This window comes from Lathyrus oleraceus, chromosome 7 (genome assembly GCF_024323335.1).
Source record: "Lathyrus oleraceus cultivar Zhongwan6 chromosome 7, CAAS_Psat_ZW6_1.0, whole genome shotgun sequence".
NCBI classification, from domain to species: Eukaryota; Viridiplantae; Streptophyta; class Magnoliopsida; order Fabales; family Fabaceae; genus Lathyrus; species Lathyrus oleraceus.
The window spans coordinates 403736625-403759227 of record NC_066585.1 but is presented as its reverse complement, the minus strand read 5'-3'; the positions used below and the strand labels follow the sequence as shown (position 1 = coordinate 403759227).

The window sequence follows — 22603 nt, the reverse complement described above, 5'->3', positions numbered from 1 at the left end:
GTAGATTTATAAATCCGTTCGATGTGTGGTATGCGTCCACTCCTCATCTGTTTTGGGTAAAACAATATTTTCGTCGATTAATACAATATAGCTTTCGCCAAAATCGACCAACAAACAAACATTTTTCTACCCAGAACTACGTAAGCCTTGATTTCTCTGTTGAGATACGTAGGAGCAGGATTTATAAATCTTGTCAGGCCCACTAATAAAAAACTTAGGTTTAGTCCTTCGTCAAAAATCCAAAAATATTCTCCTTTCTTTTATTCTTTCTTTCCCACCTAATAACTTAAAGCCTAACATTTCAAACTAACATTAACGCACACAACTGACCTAATGGTTCCCGTTGAGTACAACGGACGTGAGGGGTGCTAATACCTTCCCCTTGCGTAATCGACTCCCGAACCCTGATTTGGTTGCGACGACCAATATCATTGTCGTTTTGTCTTGGGTTTTATCGATATTTCCCCTTTCCTTTTTAGGAATAAATAAAGTTCGGTGGCGACTCTGTTTAATCCATCATTGCGAGCGTGCGATCGCGCTTCGCTTTAAAGTCGTATCCCCATTTTTCGAGGTGCGACAGATGGCGACTCTGCTGGGGATCATACCCAATCCCTAAGTGAGTCAAGCCTAGTTAGGACGTTTGTGTGCCTTTGTTTGTTTAATTGTGTGGCTTTTCCTTATTTATTGCTTTTATTATCTTTATTGTTATATTGATATTTGTTGTATATTGGTTCCACTGTGTTGGGTACTTGGGCATTTGATTGCAAACCATGTGGGAAAGACTCTACACCCGAGTCTAGAGTGAAAAAAACATAAGATAGGACGATGGTTGAGTAGTACGGACTCCCGAGGTGAATACTTTGTAAGAGTCGGTACGAGAACCTCACTTAGAGTAGATCCTTTTGCAAATATTATTGCCCGAGGTGTATACCTCGTAAGCTTCAATGTTTCAAAGGGGTCCATGACTCTAAGAACCTTTTAGAACATTGAACCTCTGACCAACTAGAAATGATGGTTGTGTAGTATGGATTCCCGAGGTGAATACTTCGTAAGAATCGATGCGAGAACCTCGCTCAGAATAGATTCTCTAGATGGAGTTGACGTCGGAAAGTATTTTCCGTAAGCGTCAAACAGTCTTTTGAATCCATGACTCTGAGTACCCTATCTAGAACCGAGTCGATGGTTGCGTAGTGCGGACTCCCGAGGTGAATACTTCGTAAGAGTCGGTACAAGAACCTCACCCAGAATAGATTCCCTTGATGGAGTTGACGACCGGAAAGTATTTCCCGTAAGCGTCAAACATTCTTATGAATCAATGACTCTAGGGATCCTTTGTAACAAAGCCCTAGATCATACCCGGTGAGAACCCCGTTTTGGAAAGCAATCAAATTTATCCATACCTCGGACCTTTGAACCTGTACCCAAAAAAAAAACATTGCATCCATCCATTCATTGCATACGCATAAAAAGAAAAACTCTTAGTTTGAATCAAGAGTTCTGAAAACAAGATGCATCCATACATGCATTCATACATTTTCAACACCAGTATAATACTCGCGCCAGAGCAAGACAGAGAATGGCTGAACAAGAACAAGAGAGCGCCCGAGTTAGAGCTGAACTAGACGAAATCAAAGGAGGCATGTCCCAGATGCGAGAGATGCTGCAAGCTTTAACCTTCAGGTTTGAGGTTCCACAAGCGACCGTTATTTCAGAGACCACGGGCCCAGCAGTGGAAGTCCCACCTCAGAGGACGTTACCCTCAACCCTTCCTCCATATGGGTTACCCTATGATTTCGTCCCCCGAGCGGAGGTGGTGCACAAAATGGGGCTATCTGTCCAACAAGTTGTGCCATTACCAGTTTACACCGATGCACGTCCAGTCATCCATACTGTGGTTCCACCAGCCGCCTATGCTAGGCATGTTCCTCATTATGAAGATCAAAACCACATATATCAGACTGTCGACTCAACTGTTGCTGGTGACGAAGTAAGGTTTGAGGACTTCAGGGAGGTAAATGAGAACATGCAGCTCCTTGAGAAGAAGTTCTGAGATCTAGAAGGAGACCACGTCTTTGGATCTGCTGCCAAAGAAATGTGCCTTGTATCCGGGTTGGTGATTCCAGCAAAATTCAAAACTCCGGACTTCGACAAATACAAGGGGCACACTTGTCCAAAGAGCCATCTCATCATGTATTATCGAAAAATGGCTGCACACGTGGAGGACGACAAGCTGATGATCCACTGTTTTCAGGACAGCTTAAGTGGGGCTCCTTCCAAGTGGTATTTGAGTCTGGATCAGAATAGGATCAGGTGTTTCCAAGACCTGTCAGACGCGTTCATAAAACATTACAAATATAATATGGACATGGCGCCTGACAGAAGACAGTTGCAGAGCATGTTTCAGCATGATAAGGAGTCCTTCAAAGAGTACGCTCAGAGATGGAGGGAGCTGGCTTCTCAAGTCGAACCACCTCTAGCTGAGAAGGAATTGGCTGAACTGTTCATCGACACTGTCCAACCCCAATTCTACGAGAAGATGGTTGGAAGTGCTTCTTTGGGATTCTCCGAGCTTGTTGCTATAGGAGCTCGTGTTGAATATGGTGTAAGGTATGGCAAACTGGCGGTTGTAGCTGGAACTTCAAGTGCTAATCCAAAGAAGTTCTCTGGAGGGTTTCCTAGAAAGAAGGAAGGGGAAACGAATGTTGTGACTGATGGTCAAGGAAGAGCTCCTCCAAGAAAGAGACCACAATAATATTCACCTCAGCAATATGTTCAACAACCAATTCCCTATCAACAACCCATGTATCCCGTCCAGTATGCTCCGCAACCATACGTGGCTGCTGTGACGCCTGCGTTCAATCAACAGCCTGCTCAGGCTTATCAAGCGCCTCCGGTCTATCGACCAGCTCCAGTTCAACAGCGTGCTGCGGCTCCTCCAGCTTATCAACAAGTACCAGCAGCTCCTGTTTATCAACAACCGAGAGCTCAAGCGCCGAGGCAAAATGCTCAGAACCAGGATAGGAGGCAAGGGGAGAGGGCGACCTTCAATCCAATCCCAATGTCGTACACTGAGCTTTATCCCTCCTTGTTGCAAAAGGGTTTGGTGGTTCCCAGACCTATGGGACCCCCACCTGACCGTCTTCCTCCATGGTACAACCCTAATGCACTGTCCTTTCCATGAAGGTGCCCCCCGGGCATGACCTAGAGGGTTGCTATGCTCTGAAGCATAGGGTCCGTGAATTGATTGAGAGCAAAATGTTGTCTTTTAAGGACATGGGACCGAATGTGAAGAACAATCCTCTTCCTCTCCATGGAAATCCTGCGGTAAATGCCATTGAAGACGCCTCTGTTGGTGTTACGGTTGATAAGGTGGATGATGTAAAGACTCCTTTGGCAGCATTCCATGCCCAATTGGTGGAAGCTGGCATGATTAATGTTAATCATGAAAATTGTGAAGAGTGTGCCACATACCCAAAGGGATGTCAGGTGGTACGAGACAACATTCAAGATTTGATGGATAAAGGAGTGCTTCAAATATCTAGTGCTGTGAAGAACGAAGACGTGTTGGTAATTGAACCTTGTTTCAATTTACCTGAACCAGTTGAAATCCCATATTATAGTGGTGGAGTGGTTCCAGTGAATAGTAAGCCATCGCCTGTGGAAATATGTATACCCACGCCTTTTCCCTACGAGAGCACCAAGGTTGTGCCTTGGAAATATGAGATTACCGCTATGGATAAGGTAGTTGAAGGAAGTTCAGACGTTGAAGTGACAGAAGCTGTAAGTGAAGACGTCACCAATATTGCAGGAATGAGCAGAATGACCCGTAGCGGTCGAATCTATACACCTGAATTCAATGTGACTCCTCAAGGGCCGACCAAGGAATTGACAGTTGTAACTCCCACTAAAGAACCCGAAGTGGTCCAATCCGAAGATGCTGTTGAATTCTTGAAGTTAATCAAGAGAAGTGACTACAAGGTTGTGGACCAGTTGCATCAAACACCATCTAAGATCTCTATTCTGTCTCTGTTATTGAGCTCCCAAGCCCATAGGGAGGCTTTGTTGAAGGTGCTTGCCCAAGCTCATGTAACGCAAAGCATAACAGTTGACCAATTTGATGGAGTGGTTACCAATATCACAGCTTGCAATACTTTAAGCTTTAGTGGGGAGGAATTACCTGAGGATGGACAAAATCACAATCGTGCTCTCCATATCTCAGTAAAATGCAAGGATGATGCTTTGGCAAGAGTTTTGGTTAATACCGGATCTTCTCTGAATGTTATGCCAAAGAGAACACTCGCCAAGTTATCTTATCAAGGACCAACTATGAAGCCTAGTGCCTTGGTAGTGAAAGCTTTTGATGGTTCCAGGAGAACCGTGATTGGAGAGGTGGAATTGCCCATATTGATTGGCCCTCATGTATTCCCGATTAATTTCCAAGTCATGGATATTAATCCAGCGTATAGCTGCTTGCTGGGACGTCCTTGGATTCATACTGCAGGGGCAGTCACCTCCACTCTACATCAAAAAATGAAGTTTGTGGTGGACAATCAACTAATCATCATTTCTGGAGAGGAGGACTTTGTGGTCAGTCACCTTTCATCCTTCAGGTATATTGAGGCTGATGAGGACGCTTTGGAAACTTCTTTCCAAGCTCTTGAAATAGCCAATGCCACTTTTGTGGAAATGAAGGACCCTGTTGGGAAAGCTTGTTCATCTTTCGCTTCTCTGAGGAGCGCAAAGTCTAGTATCGAAGGAGGAAACCCTGAAGGTTGGGGTCAACTTATTAATATTCGTGAGAAGCATGATCGCTTTGGTCTGGGATATGTGCCTTCCGCTGCGAAAGGAGCCCGAGTCCCTACAAAGGACAACACCCGAAGCATCCAGGAAGTATTCCTCAGCACAGGATTCATCCATGGAGATCAAGTCAATGCAATTGAAGATAGCACCGCAAATGAAGATGAGCCATGTTTGGTTTACCGGTGTGAGACAGCTTTGAACAACTGGAAGGCGGTTGAGATCCCCGAAATTTTTCCTTTGTCAAAGTAATAATTGTTGTCTTTTTCCTTTCAAATCCTTAGCTCTGCCCAAGGCTAATGGATCATGTTGTAGGGCCCCTTTTCATTTTTCAAATAATCATTATCAATGAATGAAAGGCATTTTGTTAAATTCTTCTTATTCATTTATTTTGCTTTCTCTTAAGAAAATGGCAATCTTTTCAAAAACAAAAAAAAACTTTTCATTTATGCATCTTTTATTTTTACTTTTTCTAAAAGAAATCAATCATTCAAACATGCAGAATAAATGATAACCCCGTTGAATCCAATGACTTTACTACCTCTCATAACTTTGACTCCCCTATCTACCAAGCGGAAGAAGAGGGTGAAGAAGATTGTTACATCCCCGACGAATTGGCAAGGCTGCTCGAGCACGAGTCCAAAGCCCTTCAGCTACATGAAGAACCGGTGGAAACAATCAACCTTGGCACAGAGGAAGAGAAGAAAGAAGTCAAAATCGGTACCACGCTTGAAGCAAGCATCAAAGAGAGATTGGTTAGGCTGCTACAAGAATATGTGGATGTATTTGCATGGTCATACCAGGATATGCCAGGTCTAGATACCGACATCGTTGAGCACAAGCTGCCACTTCAGCCAGATTGCCCGCCAGTAAAACAGAAACTCCGAAGAACAAGACCAGATATGGCTCTGAAAACTCATGAAGAAGTCAAACGACAATTTGACGCTGGTTTTCTCGCAGTGGCGAAGTACCCACAATGGGTAGCTAACATTGTACTTGTGCCCAAAAAGGATGGAAAGGTGAGGATGTGTGTTGACTATAGGGATCTGAACAAAGCTAGTCCAAAGGACGATTTCCCTCTACCACACATTGATGCTCTGGTAGACAACACTGCAAGATTTGTTGTCTTCTCCTTTATGGACGGTTTTTCGGGATACAACCAAATCAAGATGGCTCCAAACGACATGGAGAAGACCACTTTTATTACCCCTTGGGGAACTTTTTGCTATAAGGTAATGCCTTTCGGCCTTAAAAATGGTGGGGCAACTTACCAAAGAGCTATGATCACTCTCTTCCATGATATGATGCACAAGGAAATAGAGGTCTATGTTGACGACATGATCGCTAAATCTCAGAATGAAGAAGATCATATGAGCCATCTGAAGAAGCTATTTGAACGCCTCAGAAAGTTTAGATTACGATTAAACCCTGCAAAATGCACATTCGGTGTCCGTTCAGGGAAGTTGCTTGGTTTCATCGTTAGACAACGAGGAATTGAGGTGGACCCTGACAAGGTCCGAGCTATACAAGAAATGCCTGCTCCACGCACCGAGCGAGAAGTCAGAGGTTTCCTTGGACGTTTGAATTACATCTCAAGGTTTATCTCACACATGACGACCACGTGTGAGCCTATCTTCAAATTGCTTCGAAAAGACCAAGATGTTGAATGGAATTCTGATTGTCAAAATGCTTTTGAGAAGATCCGTCAATACTTGTAAGAGCCTCCTATTTTGATTCCACCTGTCCCAGGAAAGCCATTAATCATGTATATGACTGTGCTTGAAGGATCAATGGGATGCGTGTTGGGGCAACATGACGAAACTGGTCGGAAAGAACATGTTATTTACTATCTGAGTAAAAAGTTTACCGATAGTGAAAGTCGATATTCGCTTTTGGAGAAAACTTGTTGCGCACTAGCATGGGCCGCTCGTCGTTTAAGGCAGTACATGATTTGCCATACCACTTTGTTGATCTCAAAAATGGATCCAATAAAGTATATCTTTGAGAAACCTGCCTTGACTGGAAGACTTGCCCGTTGGCAGATGCTTTTGTCAGAGTACGACATCCAGTACGTAACCCAGAAGGCAATCAAGGGGAGTGTTTTAGCAGAGTATCTTGCTCACCAACCAGTTGAAGACTATCAGCCGTTGAAGTTTGATTTCCCCGATGAGGATATCATGGTGATAAAAGATTGTGAGACCTCAGGCCCAGATGATGGACCAGAACCAGGATCTCGATGGAAGCTCGTGTTCGATGGTTCTTCCAATTACAGTGGTCATGGTGTGGGAGCTGTTTTGATGAATCCAAATGGTGGTTTTACCCCTTTCACAGCAAGGTTGTGCTTTGATTGTACAAATAATGTCGCCGAATATGAAGCATGTATCCTTGGTCTTGAAGCTGCAATTGATCTCTGAATCAAGATCCTTGAGGTGTATGGAGATTCAGCCTTGGTGATCTATCAGGTCAAAGGTGAATGGGAGACCCGCGATGCGAAGCTGATCCCGTATCGCGCTCATGTTGTGAAGATGATAGAATACTTCGACGATATCACTTTCCATCACATCCCAGGAGTAGAAAATCAAGTGGCTGACGCTTTGGAAACATTAGCATCAATGTACCAAGTCAGATTCCATAATGGAGCTCCACTTATTCGAATCGAGCGAAGAGATGAGCCTGCTTACTGTCAGCTGATTGAAGAAGAAATTGATGGTAAACCTTGGTTTCATGATATCAAGCGATATCTTCTAAATCAAGAGTATCCAGAAGATGCTACATTGTTGGATAAGAAAACTCTGAGGAGGTTATCGTCCAAATTCTTTTTGAGCAATGATGTGCTTTACAAGAGAAACCATGACATGGTTCTGCTCAGATGCGTGGATAGACACGAAGCAGACATGTTAATCAAGGAAATTCATGAAGGATCCTTTGGGACCCATGCCATGGCCAAGAAGATTTTGAGAGCTGGCTATTACTGGTTGACCATGGAGTCCGATTGTTTCAGCTATGCAAGAAAATGTCATAAATGCCAAATTTATGCTGATAAGGTGCATGTACCGCCAACACTACTGAATGTTTTAACATCACCTTGGCCTTTCTCAATGTGGGGCATCGATATGATTGGTGCTATAGAGCCTAAAGCTTCCAATGGTCACCGCTTCATCCTGGTCGCCATCGATTACTTTACTAAATGGGTAGAGGCTGCTTCCTACACCAATGTGACGAGACATGTGGTTGCTCGCTTTATCAAGAAGGAGATTATCTGCCGCTATGGAATCCCAAGCAAGATCATCACCGACAACGGTTCAAACTTGAACAATAAGACAATGACAGAATTATGTGAGAGTTTCAAGATTGACCACCATAATTCTTCTCCATATCGTCCAAAGATGAACGGTGTTGTTGAAGCTGCCAACAAAAATATCAAGAAGATCCTGCAAAAGATGGTGAAAACTTATAAGGATTGGCACGAGATGCTACCCTTTGCTTTGCATGGATACCGGACCTTAGTCCGCACTTCAACAGGGGCAACCCCATTCTCCTTAGTGTATGGGATGGACGCAGTCCTCCCAATCGAAGTAGAGATACCTTCCACGAGAATATTGATGGAAGCCAAGCTGGATGAAGCTGAATGGATCCAGAATAACTATGATCAACTTAATCTCATTGATGAGAAGCGGATGACCGCTCTGTGCCATGGACAATTGTACCAACAACGAATCAAGAAGGCATTTGACAAGAAGGTCCGTCCTCGAGAGTTCAAGGAAGGAGATCTCGTGCTCAAGAAGATCTTGCCAGTACACAAAGATTCACTTGGGAAGTGGACTCCCAACTATGAAGGCCCATACGTTGTAAAGAGAGCATACTCTGGAGGTGCTCTATTTCTCACAACTATGGATGGCGAAGAGCTCGTTCACCCTGTGAACTCTGATGTAGTCAAAAGATACTATGCCTAACAAATCCCGGTGGACTGAAAACTCGAAAGGGCGGTCTAGGCAAAAGTTAGGGATATAAAAAAAATGGTAGCTCGCTAAGTCGAAAACCTGAAAGGGCGACTTAGGCAAAAAAGAGCGTCCCGGTGGATTGAAAACCCGAAAGGGCGATCCAGGCAAAAATTAGGGACAAAGGGCATAGACTGCATCGGTTCGTCACTGATCAACACAGAAGAGCTAAAAATGGAAGATCAATCTAGTTACTCCCTTCAGAAGCGAGGTCTCGTGGAGTCATTGTTATTAGGGATAGTAGTAGTCATGGCGATTCAATGTAAACCTTTCCCTATTGCCATTTTCAAATTTGTAATATTCCATGGAGCTACGCTATTTGTGTGCTGCCATTCTTGAATAAATACAAGTTTGCCCATCAAATTCTATCATTTGCTGTTTTTTTTTTTATTTTCTTTGTTATGCAAAGTGTCATTTATTGGTTAATAATGAAATTTTGAACTCAAAAAGATTTTTTTCAACATATTGAGAAACGCAATTTTGCTTTGACATGTGGAAATATTAAAAGGAAATCTTTCGTCTTTCCCCGCAAGTCTCAAGTTGCAAGACTCCCCTTGGATGATCAACATCTATCTCTAGAGAGCACAAATTTATCATTCTCTGGAAGGATTATTGGGCCAGTTGTAACTGTTCAGCTTGATAGATCCTCCTTTGATGCATTTACTCACTCCTTCGGTTGAGTTATTGGTGTTGAGGATTCAGTACCTCCATAAAGCTTTCCCTAATTTCCAGTCTGTATATTGTCAGCATTTGCATTTCATGATCATTCATACATCATGCATATAAGCAAAATCCAAATCATGCATAGCCCAAAGCGCTTCGCGCTCATTTGCATAATCTCAGGTCTCGTTGTTGATTGTATCCCTTGACCTCTGAGACCAGTTGTTACTAGCATCGTTTGTTAAGTCTGGTTGTCACCAGTATCTTAGACCAAATCCATTTGTAACTGGTATCCTTTAAGGTCGGGTTGTAACCAACATTTATTTTAAACCCAATTGTCGTTGGCATCACTGTCAGTCTGTTTGTAAATACATTTGTGATTGATATCTGAAGTTTGGTTGTCGCCAACATCATTTCAAGTCCAGTTGTTGTTGGCAAACTCCGTTGTAGCCGGTAATTGTTTACTAATGACTTTCATCAAGTCCAATTGTTGTTGGCAAAATCTGTTAAAGAATCTGGTTGTAATCCATTGCTTACGGTCAAAGTCCAATTGTTGTTGGCACGTACAGAGAATTTGAATACCCTGTCTTTCCTGATGGTTCCGTGAAAGTCATGTATGACTCATCATCTTGAGGAGTTCCCAGAAGCTTGGAGGTTTTTCGTGTTAGAAAACTCCAATGATCTTGGTTTTGTTTGATTTCTCTGTAAAGAATCATTGTAGCCTTTTGCGTGGATGATCTACTTATAAGAAGACTCCCGCTTATCTTTGTTTTGCATAAATTCCCTGTTAGGAATCTCCAAAATCTGTGATTGGATGAACTTCTTGTGAGAAATCTCCAGAACTATCAGATGTGTTCTAAAGTGTTAGATCATGTATGAACTTATTGATGAAACTTGCTTTGTATGTTTTCCAATATTCTCAGGTCATGTATGAACCTATTGATAAAACTCCTTTTGATTTTTCCCAAGTGATGTCAGGTCATGTATGAACCTTTTATTTGAGCATTCTTTGAATAATCAAGTGTCGTCAGGTCATGTATGAACCTGCCTGTTAAAAATTCTTTGAATAATCAAGTGTTGTCAGGTCATGTATGAACCTGTTGTTGAAAATTCTTTGGATGTTCCAGCATTGTCAGGTCATGTATGAACCTGTTGCTGTTGAGCTTTTATTCCAATATTCCCAAGTCATGTCTGAACCTGTTTTGAAGAATCTTTCCAATGTTGTCAAGTCATGTATGAACTTGTTCTAGAAATTTTCTCAAAGTATTCAAGTTTGTCATCAGGTCATGTATGAACCTGTTGATATACTCTTTTTGAATTTTTCTGAGTTTGTTAGGTCATGTCTGAACCTACTGTCAGAAATTCTTAATATTCCCCAACATTGTCGGGTCATCTATGAACCTGTTGTTGAGCCTTCATTCCAGTATTACCAGGTCATGTATGAACCTGTTTTGAAGAATCTTTCTCTATGTTTATTTCAGTGTTGTCAGGTCATGTATGAACTTGTTGATACACTCTTTTTGAATTTTCCTATTTGTTGTCAAGTCATGTTTGAACTTGCTGTCAGAACCGTTCTTGATATTCCCCAACATTGTCAGGTCATGTATGAACCTGTTGTTGAGCTTTCTTTCCAGTATTACCAGGTCATGTATGAACCTGTTTTGGAGAATCTTTCTCTATGATTATTTTAGTGTTCTCAGGTCATGTATGAACCTGTTGATACACTCTCTTTGATTTTTCTGATGTTGTTAGGTCATGTCTGAACTTGCTGTCAGAACTTCTTGATATTCCTCAGCATTGTCAGGTCATGTATGAACCTGCTGTTGAGCCTTTATTCCGGTATTACCAGGTCATGTATGAACCTGGTTTGAAGAATCTTTCTCTATGATTGTTTCGGTGTTATCAGGTCATGTATGAACCTGTTGTAGAAATTTCTCTATGTTTGGGTTTAATAAGTCATGTGTAAACTTACTGCCGAAATTTCTTGTATTCTAAGTGTCGTTCATCGAATTTCACTTTGAATACTCTCTAGTGTGTGTCTGATTCTCCATCAAGATTGTTTTCCTCAGCGAGTTGGTTTTTACCATTTGTCTGTCTCCCTGTGTACCATCAGCATTCCCCATAGACTGGTCTGTCTAGTAGCATCTTTGTATCCCTAACAAATAAATTCAAAAAAATAAAGAGTCTTGCATCCATGCATATCATATCATAGCATTTTCATTTTTCAGGTTCAAAATCTGGGTCTCCATGGTATTTAACCATCCCCCACTGCGATCCAATGAAAAATGATGTTTCATTTTCCTCTGGTGGAGGATGTTTAAATTGGGGAACTGTCATGCCCTGATTTTGACCCTGAAATTTTTTCCCCATCAATCACTCGTTTGTATTCTTTCTTCATTCACCTTCATATCCTTCATTCATGTTCATGTTTACTATGTCATATTCTTTTTTTTTTACGTTTTTCACATTCCAAATTTACATTCATATTTTTCTTCATTCACATTGAAAAAAAATTCCATTCATATTCAAGAATTTCCACATACTCATTCGTAGTTCGATTACTTCGTTCATTCATTCAATCATAATCATCCATGTACATGGCATATGAATAACTTATAATCAAAAAAACATCTCATCACATGAATACATGAAGTTTCTAAGATGCAAAGAGAGATCCTTGTCTTGCTACAAGAAACACCAATTTTCATTCATTGCAAATCGTAGGTTATCCAAAAAATACATAATTTACAGATGCGCCTGGTCATCATTCAGCTGGGAATGTTCCCGAATCCAACGTCGTTTAGGCAGTGAGTTTCTTGAGCGCTCCAATGAATTTCACAGTAAACCTGCTTATCACCATGACTACAGTGCCTGGACAGCCTGCCATTTTAATCCTCACAAGCTGCAGCAGTGTCAAATGAATGCTTTTGAGAGCCACTTTTATCCTTATCCTGTCGAGAACCAGCTCCAGTGTGTTCCAATTAATATGTTATCTCAGGGTTACTCGCGGGAGCAATATCAAGAATTTCAGTATTTTGTGGTCATAAGCTTTGAGGCAAACTGTGATAAGGATAAAAATCCCCATCCTCAAGAAATAATTGAGTGTCCATTTGTCATAGTGAGTAGTGTCACTGGTCAGTTGGAAGCATGTTTTCAAACTTATGTGAAGCCTACCTGCAATCAGCTTCTGAATGACTTCTGCAAGGATCTGACCTGTATCCAGCAAATTCAGGTAGACAGAGGTGTTACATTGAGTGAGGCTCTACTGAGGCATGACAAATGGCTCGAGAAAAAGGGAATAAAGAATGCCAACTTTGTTGTGGTTACATGGTCTAGCTGGGACTGTCGTGTGATGCTTGAATCTGAGTGTCGTTTCAAGAAAATACGAAAGCCATCTTATTTCAACCGCTGGATCAACTTGAGAATTCCTTTCAGCGAGGTATTTAATGATGTGAAGGGAAATCTTGGAAGAGTTCGTATAGGAATTGTAGCTAAGCCGTCTGCCGAATTTGTTGTCGGAATACTTGCAACTTGGTTTAGCGGAGGTGTTGTTGTACCACTTGCACTCAGTTATCCAGAAGTAGAGCTCCTGTATGTGATGAATAATCTGGATGTGTCTGCAATACTAAGTACTGAAGATCATAGTGAGTCAATGCAAAACATTGCCAACAAAACATCTTCTCGGTTTTTTTCATATTCCGCCCATTCCTAATAAGTCCTCCGAGAAGAGCAACAACGGACATTCAAAAAATGGAGAAAATGATGCAGATAGAATTTTCCTGGAAGCATAAGGGAGTTGTTTATACACACAGAAGCATCCTTGCTCAGGTCCAAGCCTCGACAAAAGCATGGGAGTACACATCAACTGACCGGTTTTTGCATTGTCTACCATTACATCATGTCCATGGACTTTTCAATGGTTTATTCGCCCCTCTCTACGTCGGTTCCACAGTTGAGTTTTCTTCCGAAATTTAGTGTCAGTGGAATTTGGAAGAGATGGCGTGAGTCATATCCAACTGAAGGATATGAGGCTGATGATGCTATAACTGTATTCACCGGAGTTCTAACTATGTACACTCGATTAATACAAGGTTATCATGCCATGGATCCAGAGCTGCGAGCCACTTCTGCATCTAGCACAAAGAACCTATGTCTAATGATGTGTGGGTCCTCTGCACTTCCTCAACCTGTTATGCAAGAATGGGAATCCACCACCGGGCATCGCTTATTGGAGCGATATGGCATGACTGAATTTGTCATTGGCGGGACTGTCTATCCTGGTTTGACCTTGACAGCAGGCACCTTGTCGTGGGTATTGAATTCCTTGAACGTACCTCTCTCGGTTGAAACTGTTTGTGTATTTACAGCACCTATATTCTCAGCCTTTGCCTCGTGGGCAACTTATCTATTAATGAAGGAGGTTAAGGGTTCCGGAGCTGGCTTGACAACAACACTTTTTTTGGCTATGGTCCCATCATATATATCTCGATTTGTGACGCAAAGCTGTTGAATAAGTTGGAACCAATAAGATCAAAACTAACATCCTTGCAAAATATAATTTACTTTTAAGACGATAGCCAAGAGGAACATGCTTTTTCTGAAGGTTTGAGCAACTATACAATTGCATCTTTCGGTGAAGTTGAGAAACTTGGGAAAGAAAGTCTTGTCGAACCAAGCTTGCCTTCCAAGAATGTTGTTGTAGTTGTCATGTATACAAGTGGCAGTACAGGTCTGCAAAAGGGTGTCATGATTACGCACGGGAATATTGTAGCCACTACAGCAGCTGTTATGACAGTGATTCCAAATCTGGGTAGTAAGGACGTGTGCTTGGCATACTTGCCCCTTGCTCATGTTTTTGAAATGGCAGCAGAGTCTGTTATGCTGGCTGCAGATGTTGCAATTGGGTATGACACTCCTATGACTTTGACCGACACATCTAATAAAATCAAGAAAGGAACCAAGGGAGATGCACTTTTTAAATCCCGCACATGCGGCAAACAACAGGAGATCCGCCAAAAGTACATCCCGAACCATGAGATGTACACTTAGCCAAAATTCCTTCCCATGAGCATCCACTACTATGACACAAGCCGTAAACTGCTATTTTCGATAGTTTCATGCAAGTGCTTTATTTGTATTTACCAAAGACTTGGAATCCACTTTGGTCACCAGATAACCATCATAAAGGAAAGTTTTGTTAATACTCACTACATACGTCAAACGCGGCTCGCAATAAATGAGTACATTGTGACTGCAGAGCTTCATGCAGAATCAGCAGAAAGCAATTACACAGGGTCTTGGGATTGTGCAGCTGATAGTTGTATAACACATTCACATTTTGGAATGAACGTTTCAGAACGGGTGAACTGCTTCCATTGTGGTCTTTGAGTCCATACATTTGAGGTATACTTATTTCTTTCACAATATAAATGCCAATGCCCTTAGGACAATGAAGGTTATATTTCCTGAGAGCTTCTTTGACAAGCTTTTGAATCTTGTGGAGAGAAATCATCAACTTGCGTGTGATCTAGAGGCTGAGGGTCGTGGCAAGTTCAACGACATCCATCGCTTTCTTTCAGCTCCACCCTGTGTTTTATGACAGATCTACAAATGCCAACACTCCAAACGTTCCTGGTAGCACTGGTGGAAAGCCTTTTCATGTAAAGGATGTAAATGTTGCTAGCAGTCTGTCGACGGATAATGACATTTTTGATATCCTACCACAAGCTAAGAAACGCAAGTATTTTATGAAGAATTTGGACAAGACATTTGATTCTAGGGCTTTGCATGACACTTTTTCTACTGTTGGACACATCCTGTTTTGCGAAATGGCTACTGTTGGTTCTGGCCAGTCTAAAGGTTTTAGCTTTGCCCAACTTGAGAATGCCGAACCTGCAAAGAATGCAAATTGATAAGTTAAACGGAATGTTGATCGATGATAAACAGTTACACAATCTCACGTCAATGCCAGTTTAATTTCTGAACCGACCATGGTGCTTAGAGACCTCAGAGAAACTCAATGCGGTGCGATATCATCCTGCAATAACAGTTCATTTTCAAACCACCAAACACGTTAAATCCTATAATATAAGAAGGAAGAAAATAACATGGGAATCTCAATCAAACCATCAGGTTATCGGGATTTGCAAGATTATTTTAGAAGATGTTCGTGCTTTAATCCAAACTGAAGCCAAGCAGAGCCATGTTATCAGTAATAAGGAGAAGAAAAACAAAAAACTTTTCATTTGAATGTTGGTGTTACTGATAGCAGCAGTTCACAGCACCTACACTTACACCGCAGAACCTCGGAACTTGTGGAAGCAGTTATGCAAAGGAAGAATGGGACAGTTGTCTGTTACGGTGCCATTGGAGCTGGAAAAACATACACAATGCTTGGTGCAGTAGAAAACCCAGGAGTGATGGTGTTGGCAATTAAGGGTCTCTTCAGTAAAATCAGGACCAGAAGCTATGATGGAAACCATGTAGTTCATCTGTCCTATCTCGAGGTTTATACCGAAGTTGTAAGAGATTTGATTTCACCTGGAAGGCCTCTTGTTTTGAGAGAAGCAGGCGTTACGCAATACAGAGTTTACTCCGCCGATGAAGTGATGGCATCGCTTCAGCAGGGAAATCGTAACAGAACTACGGAACCAAGCTCAAGGACCGTCTTCTAGGAATTCATCTGAACACAATGCTCGTGGAGAAAAGCAGATGTTGCTTGAAGTTGTTGATGCTGCTGATGGGACGGCAAGCGCTTCATGCGTGAAGGAACAGGTTGTGAAAAGCGCACCTGATGCATCTCAATCTAGCCAAGCTGCGACTCCTAGAGATATTGAGGATGTTGGCAGGTCTTTAAGACCAAACACTTTCTTGCATCATAATTTCTCTACACTAAATCAATTTCAGTCCAGGAAAAATATGGATATCAATCCTATTGATCAAGATGTCAACAAATTCAAAGTATTAGATGATGTCGGGGATAGACAGTTTGATTCTAATCATGGACAACGGTCATACGGATACAACTACACAATTGAAGATGTTTTGGGTAATAATTCTTCAGTGTCGGCGACTAGCAAAAAACCTCCTGCCCAAGTTCACAGTATGATAGAAAAGCATTTCTTCTGCACAGCCTGTTTGTTGATGTTGCCATTTTCAGAGCAATTAGGGTTGTTAAACATGTTTTCGAAGATCCCAGTTTTAGCTGCTCAGCAGCAGAAAATGATATTTACAGTGAGATAGCGGCTGACTTGATAAATAAATCTCCCAGTTCTGTTTTAAGGACCATGGTGGTAGTGACATTGACACTAGTAGCAGCATTCCAATCACAGTTCATGAGGCAATAGTTTGGAGGAAAAAGATTCACAGTGGACCTGCTGATGCTTTCCATTTTCACTGTAGTAAAATAACTTGGTAAGGCAGTAAAAGTTCACAAGCAACAAAAATGAAAACGTTTTCACAGAAGAAGTACAAGGTACATGTTACCTTTTTCAGAATAAGCACCAAAACAGCATAGACAAACTGGCAGCACCAAAAGCACTTCCAAGTCCAACACCCCTTTGATCTCAGAGGGCAATTCAAAAGACCCTAGCAGTGTGACTATAAAAGATAGGCCATTGTTTACTAACAAAGGAAGAGAGCTGAAAACCCCTAATTTTCTAGAGAACATTAGCGGATACTGTTCAAACAGCAAGTCCCTAAGGAACTCCTTTGATGGCGAAACGGCAAAACATCCCAACAACAGAGGAAACCATAAAGAAGAGAAAGAAAAACCCTATCCGATTCTCTGAAGCAACGCTCCTAATCGAAATTCCACCGAAGTTCCTTTAAATCTTTCTTGACAGCGAACGAGAAGCGTTTACCTACATTCGTCGGTCGAGCTCGCCGCAACCGGTTAGCTTCCTTTCCGAGCTTTATTTCTATGTTTCGATTATGCTTTGCATCCTTCTGAGGGAACCATGGTTGTTGTTCCGATTTGAACTCCATGTTTGATTTAACAATACTGCCGCCTGTTTGTTTGTGATGTTAGCTTCCTGTTAAAATTTTGATGTTCAAAATGGAAAGAAAACTGAACTCTGGTTATTCCACGTTACTGTTTTCAACTTTGTGTTTTATTTAAAAGGTTTGGTGCATCTTTTGTTATATTATGTATTAGCGTTTGAAACCATATGACAAGGATGCTTATCCAGCGGAGTTGGTAAAGGAATGCTTTGGCAAACCCTTGGTCTTGGGTTCAATACTTGTGGGTGCCATATTTGATTTTACAGCATTTTTAATTTCTATTTCACATTTTGTTTTAATCACCTCATAATGTTTACCCTTTTATTTTATTTGAATTGTTAAACATCGATTTTAATTTATGGATTCAACGATTTCCATGTTGTTCATCCATGATTATTTTTATCGATATATTGATAGTATTTCGCCGTGTTTCGATTAATCGCATATGACATTTCAATTATTGTCAACATGCGCAAACCGGCTTTGAGCACATTATTTAGGTTTTGTGTGTCCCTCAATTTCCATCCGTGCAAATCCCGATTTTATCCTTTTTTCGATTTAATTTTTAAAGTGTTTTGTAAATATAACTTGTTGTGTTATTTACTTTCTTCACATGGCTTACTCTTGGGCCTTCTTACAATGAGACAGTTCTCTTGCACTTACACTCATACATTGCATTATTTGTTGTTTGGGCCCGATTTAATTATTCAAGTATTTTGAATCCCCATCTGACAAAATGTACCCCACTCCCCCGATGTGTAATAATTTTACTGTTTTATTTCTTTGACTGTTTAGTTAGACATTAACACAAGAATAAAATCAACCATTTCCAAAAGATCAAAAATAATGACTCGATCCAACGTCAAGTATTTTCTCAATAAACAAATCAATTCATTTCTCCCTCCTATTCTATTCCATTTCTTTCAAACTTTCACCAAACGCTTGATTCAACGTCAAGCCATTTTTTCTAATAAAAACTCAAAAAATGTTAATTCATAGTTAAGACCTTTTCAATAAGATGGAAGTGGAACGTGGTGTATACCGCGCACTCCTGAGATTAAGATTCGAGACGTATGTCTCGCCTATCTTGGCTCTCGCCATCGTCTAAAAATTGTCAATGCGGTTTCTTCAAATCCTTTCTCAATCAAACCTCAAAATACCTAATCTTTATTAAACACTTTTGCTAATAAAGATGGAAATGGAACGTGGTGTATACCGCGCACTCCTGAGACTAGGATTCGAGATGTATATCTCGCTCATCCAAGTCCTCGCCAGCACTCAAAATACATCCAACCAATCAAACCCTTTTCTCGCCGTCGTGCGACTAATCAAAGAACCTTTTTCATAAATGAAAGATATATTGTCTTAAGTGATACAAAACAATGTTTCAGCCACGATTGTTGAGTAGAGATAAATGACGCTTTTCCGAATGTAGATTTATAAATCCGTTCGATGTGTGGTATGCGTCCACTCCTCATCTGTTTTGGGTAAAACAATATTTTCGTCGATTAATACAATATAGCTTTCGCCAAAATCGACCAACAAACAAACATTTTTCTACCCAGAACTACGTAAGCCTTGATTTCTCTGTTGAGATACGTAGGAGCAGGATTTATAAATCTTGTCAGGCCCACTAATAAAAAACTTAGGTTTAGTCCTTCGTCAAAAATCCAAAAATATTCTCCTTTCTTTTATTCTTTCTTTCCCACCTAATAACTTAAAGCCTAACATTTCAAACTAACATTAACGCACACAACTGACCTAATGGTTCCCGTTGAGTACAACGGACGTGAGGGGTGCTAATACCTTCCCCTTGCGTAATCGACTCCCGAACCCTGATTTGGTTGTGACGACCAATATCATTGTCGTTTTGTCTTGGGTTTTATCGATATTTCCCCTTTCCTTTTTAGGAATAAATAAAGTTCGGTGGCGACTCTGTTTAATCCATCATTGCGAGCGTGCGATCGCGCTTCGCTTTAAAGTCGTATCCCCATTTTTCGAGGTGCGACAGATGGCGACTCTGCTGGGGATCATACCCAATCCCTAAGTGAGTCAAGCCTAGTTAGGACGTTTGTGTGCCTTTGTTTGTTTAATTGTGTGGCTTTTCCTTATTTATTGCTTTTATTATCTTTATTGTTATATTGATATTTGTTGTATATTGGTTCCACTGTGTTGGGTACTTGGGCATTTGATTGCAAACCATGTGGGAAAGACTCTACACCCGAGTCTAGAGTGAAAAAAACATAAGATAGGACGATGGTTGAGTAGTACGGACTCCCGAGGTGAATACTTTGTAAGAGTCGGTACGAGAACCTCACTTAGAGTAGATCCTTTTGCAAATATTATTGCCCGAGGTGTATACCTCGTAAGCTTCAATGTTTCAAAGGGGTCCATGACTCTAAGAACCTTTTAGAACATTGAACCTCTGACCAACTAGAAATGATGGTTGTGTAGTATGGATTCCCGAGGTGAATACTTCGTAAGAATCGATGCGAGAACCTCGCTCAGAATAGATTCTCTAGATGGAGTTGACGTCGGAAAGTATTTTCCGTAAGCGTCAAACAGTCTTTTGAATCCATGACTCTGAGTACCCTATCTAGAACCGAGTCGATGGTTGCGTAGTGCGGACTCCCGAGGTGAATACTTCGTAAGAGTCGGTACAAGAACCTCACCCAGAATAGATTCCCTTGATGGAGTTGACGACCGGAAAGTATTTCCCGTAAGCGTCAAACATTCTTATGAATCAATGACTCTAGGGATCCTTTGTAACAAAGCCCTAGATCATACCCGGTGAGAACCCCGTTTTGGAAAGCAATCAAATTTATCCATACCTCGGACCTTTGAACCTGTACCCAAAAAAAAAACATTGCATCCATCCATTCATTGCATACGCATAAAAAGAAAAACTCTTAGTTTGAATCAAGAGTTCTGAAAACAAGATGCATCCATACATGCATTCATACATTTTCAACACCAGTATAATACTCGCGCCAGAGCAAGACAGAGAATGGCTGAACAAGAACAAGAGAGCGCCCGAGTTAGAGCTGAACTAGACGAAATCAAAGGAGGCATGTCCCAGATGCGAGAGATGCTGCAAGCTTTAACCTTCAGGTTTGAGGTTCCACAAGCGACCGTTATTTCAGAGACCACGGGCCCAGCAGTGGAAGTCCCACCTCAGAGGACGTTACCCTCAACCCTTCCTCCATATGGGTTACCCTATGATTTCGTCCCCCGAGCGGAGGTGGTGCACAAAATGGGGCTATCTGTCCAACAAGTTGTGCCATTACCAGTTTACACCGATGCACGTCCAGTCATCCATACTGTGGTTCCACCAGCCGCCTATGCTAGGCATGTTCCTCATTATGAAGATCAAAACCACATATATCAGACTGTCGACTCAACTGTTGCTGGTGACGAAGTAAGGTTTGAGGACTTCAGGGAGGTAAATGAGAACATGCAGCTCCTTGAGAAGAAGTTCTGAGATCTAGAAGGAGACCACGTCTTTGGATCTGCTGCCAAAGAAATGTGCCTTGTATCCGGGTTGGTGATTCTAGCAAAATTCAAAACTCCGGACTTCGACAAATACAAGGGGCACACTTGTCCAAAGAGCCATCTCATCATGTATTATCGAAAAATGGCTGCACACGTGGAGGACGACAAGCTGATGATCCACTGTTTTCAGGACAGCTTAAGTGGGGCTCCTTCCAAGTGGTATTTGAGTCTGGATCAGAATAGGATCAGGTGTTTCCAAGACCTGTCAGACGCGTTCATAAAACATTACAAATATAATATGGACATGGCGCCTGACAGAAGACAGTTGCAGAGCATGTTTCAGCATGATAAGGAGTCCTTCAAAGAGTACGCTCAGAGATGGAGGGAGCTGGCTTCTCAAGTCGAACCACCTCTAGCTGAGAAGGAATTGGCTGAACTGTTCATCGACATTGTCCAACCCCAATTCTACGAGAAGATGGTTGGAAGTGCTTCTTTGGGATTCTCCGAGCTTGTTGCTATAGGAGCTCGTGTTAAATATGGTGTAAAGTATGGCAAACTGGCGGTTGTAGCTGGAACTTCAAGTGCTAATCCAAAGAAGTTCTCTTGAGGGTTTCCTAGAAAGAAGGAAGGGGAAACGAATGTTGTGACTGATGGTCAAGGAAGAGCTCCTCCAAGAAAGAGACCACAATAATATTCACCTCAGCAATATGTTCAACAACCAATTCCCTATCAACAACCCATGTATCCCGTCCAGTATGCTCCGCAACCATACGTGGCTGCTGTGACGCCTGCGTTCAATCAACAGCCTGCTCAGGCTTATCAAGCGCCTCCGGTCTATCGACCAGCTCCAGTTCAACAGCGTGCTGCGGCTCCTCCAGCTTATCAACAAGTACCAGCAGCTCCTGTTTATCAACAACCGAGAGCTCAAGCGCCGAGGCAAAATGCTCAGAACCAGAATAGGAGGCAAGGGGAGAGGGCGACCTTCAATCCAATCCCAATGTCGTACACTGAGCTTTATCCCTCCTTGTTGCAAAAGGGTTTGGTGGTTCCCAGACCTATGGGACCCCCACCTGACCGTCTTCCTCCATGGTACAACCCTAATGCACACTGTCCTTTCCATGAAGGTGCCCCCCGGGCATGACCTAGAGGGTTGCTATGCTCTGAAGCATAGGGTCCGTGAATTGATTGAGAGCAAAATGTTGTCTTTTAAGGACATGGGACCGAATGTGAAGAACAATCCTCTTCCTCTCCATGGAAATCCTGCGGTAAATGCCATTGAAGACGCCTCTGTTGGTGTTACGGTTGATAAGGTGGATGATGTAAAGACTCCTTTGGCAGCATTCCATGCCCAATTGGTGGAAGCTGGCATGATTAATGTTAATCATGAAAATTGTGAAGAGTGTGCCACATACCCAAAGGGATGTCAGGTGGTACGAGACAACATTCAAGATTTGATGGATAAAGGAGTGCTTCAAATATCTAGTGCTGTGAAGAACGAAGACGTGTTGGTAATTGAACCTTGTTTCAATTTACCTGAACCAGTTGAAATCCCATATTATAGTGGTGGAGTGGTTCCAGTGAATAGTAAGCCATCGCCTGTGGAAATATGTATACCCACGCCTTTTCCCTACGAGAGCACCAAGGTTGTGCCTTGG

The 22603-nt window shown here is 41.9% G+C and overlaps 2 protein-coding genes across 2 annotated transcripts; both read left to right on the top strand.

Moving 5' to 3' along the window:
- The first annotated feature begins 2800 nt into the window (after positions 1-2800).
- LOC127104039 (proline-rich protein 3-like) lies at positions 2801-3181 on the top strand. Its single transcript, XM_051041256.1, has one exon. It carries the CDS (start codon positions 2801-2803, stop codon positions 3179-3181), a length of 381 nt encoding a protein of 126 aa, XP_050897213.1.
- Positions 3182-21687: 18506 nt separating this feature from the next.
- LOC127104038 (proline-rich protein 3-like) lies at positions 21688-22089 on the top strand. The gene has a single exon (XM_051041255.1). It carries the CDS (start codon positions 21688-21690, stop codon positions 22087-22089), a length of 402 nt encoding a protein of 133 aa, XP_050897212.1.
- Positions 22090-22603: the final 514 nt, after the last annotated feature.

What these genes read in the sequence shown, in the direction of transcription:
- LOC127104039 (XM_051041256.1), top strand. Translation starts at nt 2,801, where the DNA reads ATGTATCCCGTCCAGTATGCTCCGCAACCATACGTGGCTGCTGTGACG.
- LOC127104038 (XM_051041255.1), top strand. Translation starts at nt 21,688, where the DNA reads ATGTATCCCGTCCAGTATGCTCCGCAACCATACGTGGCTGCTGTGACG.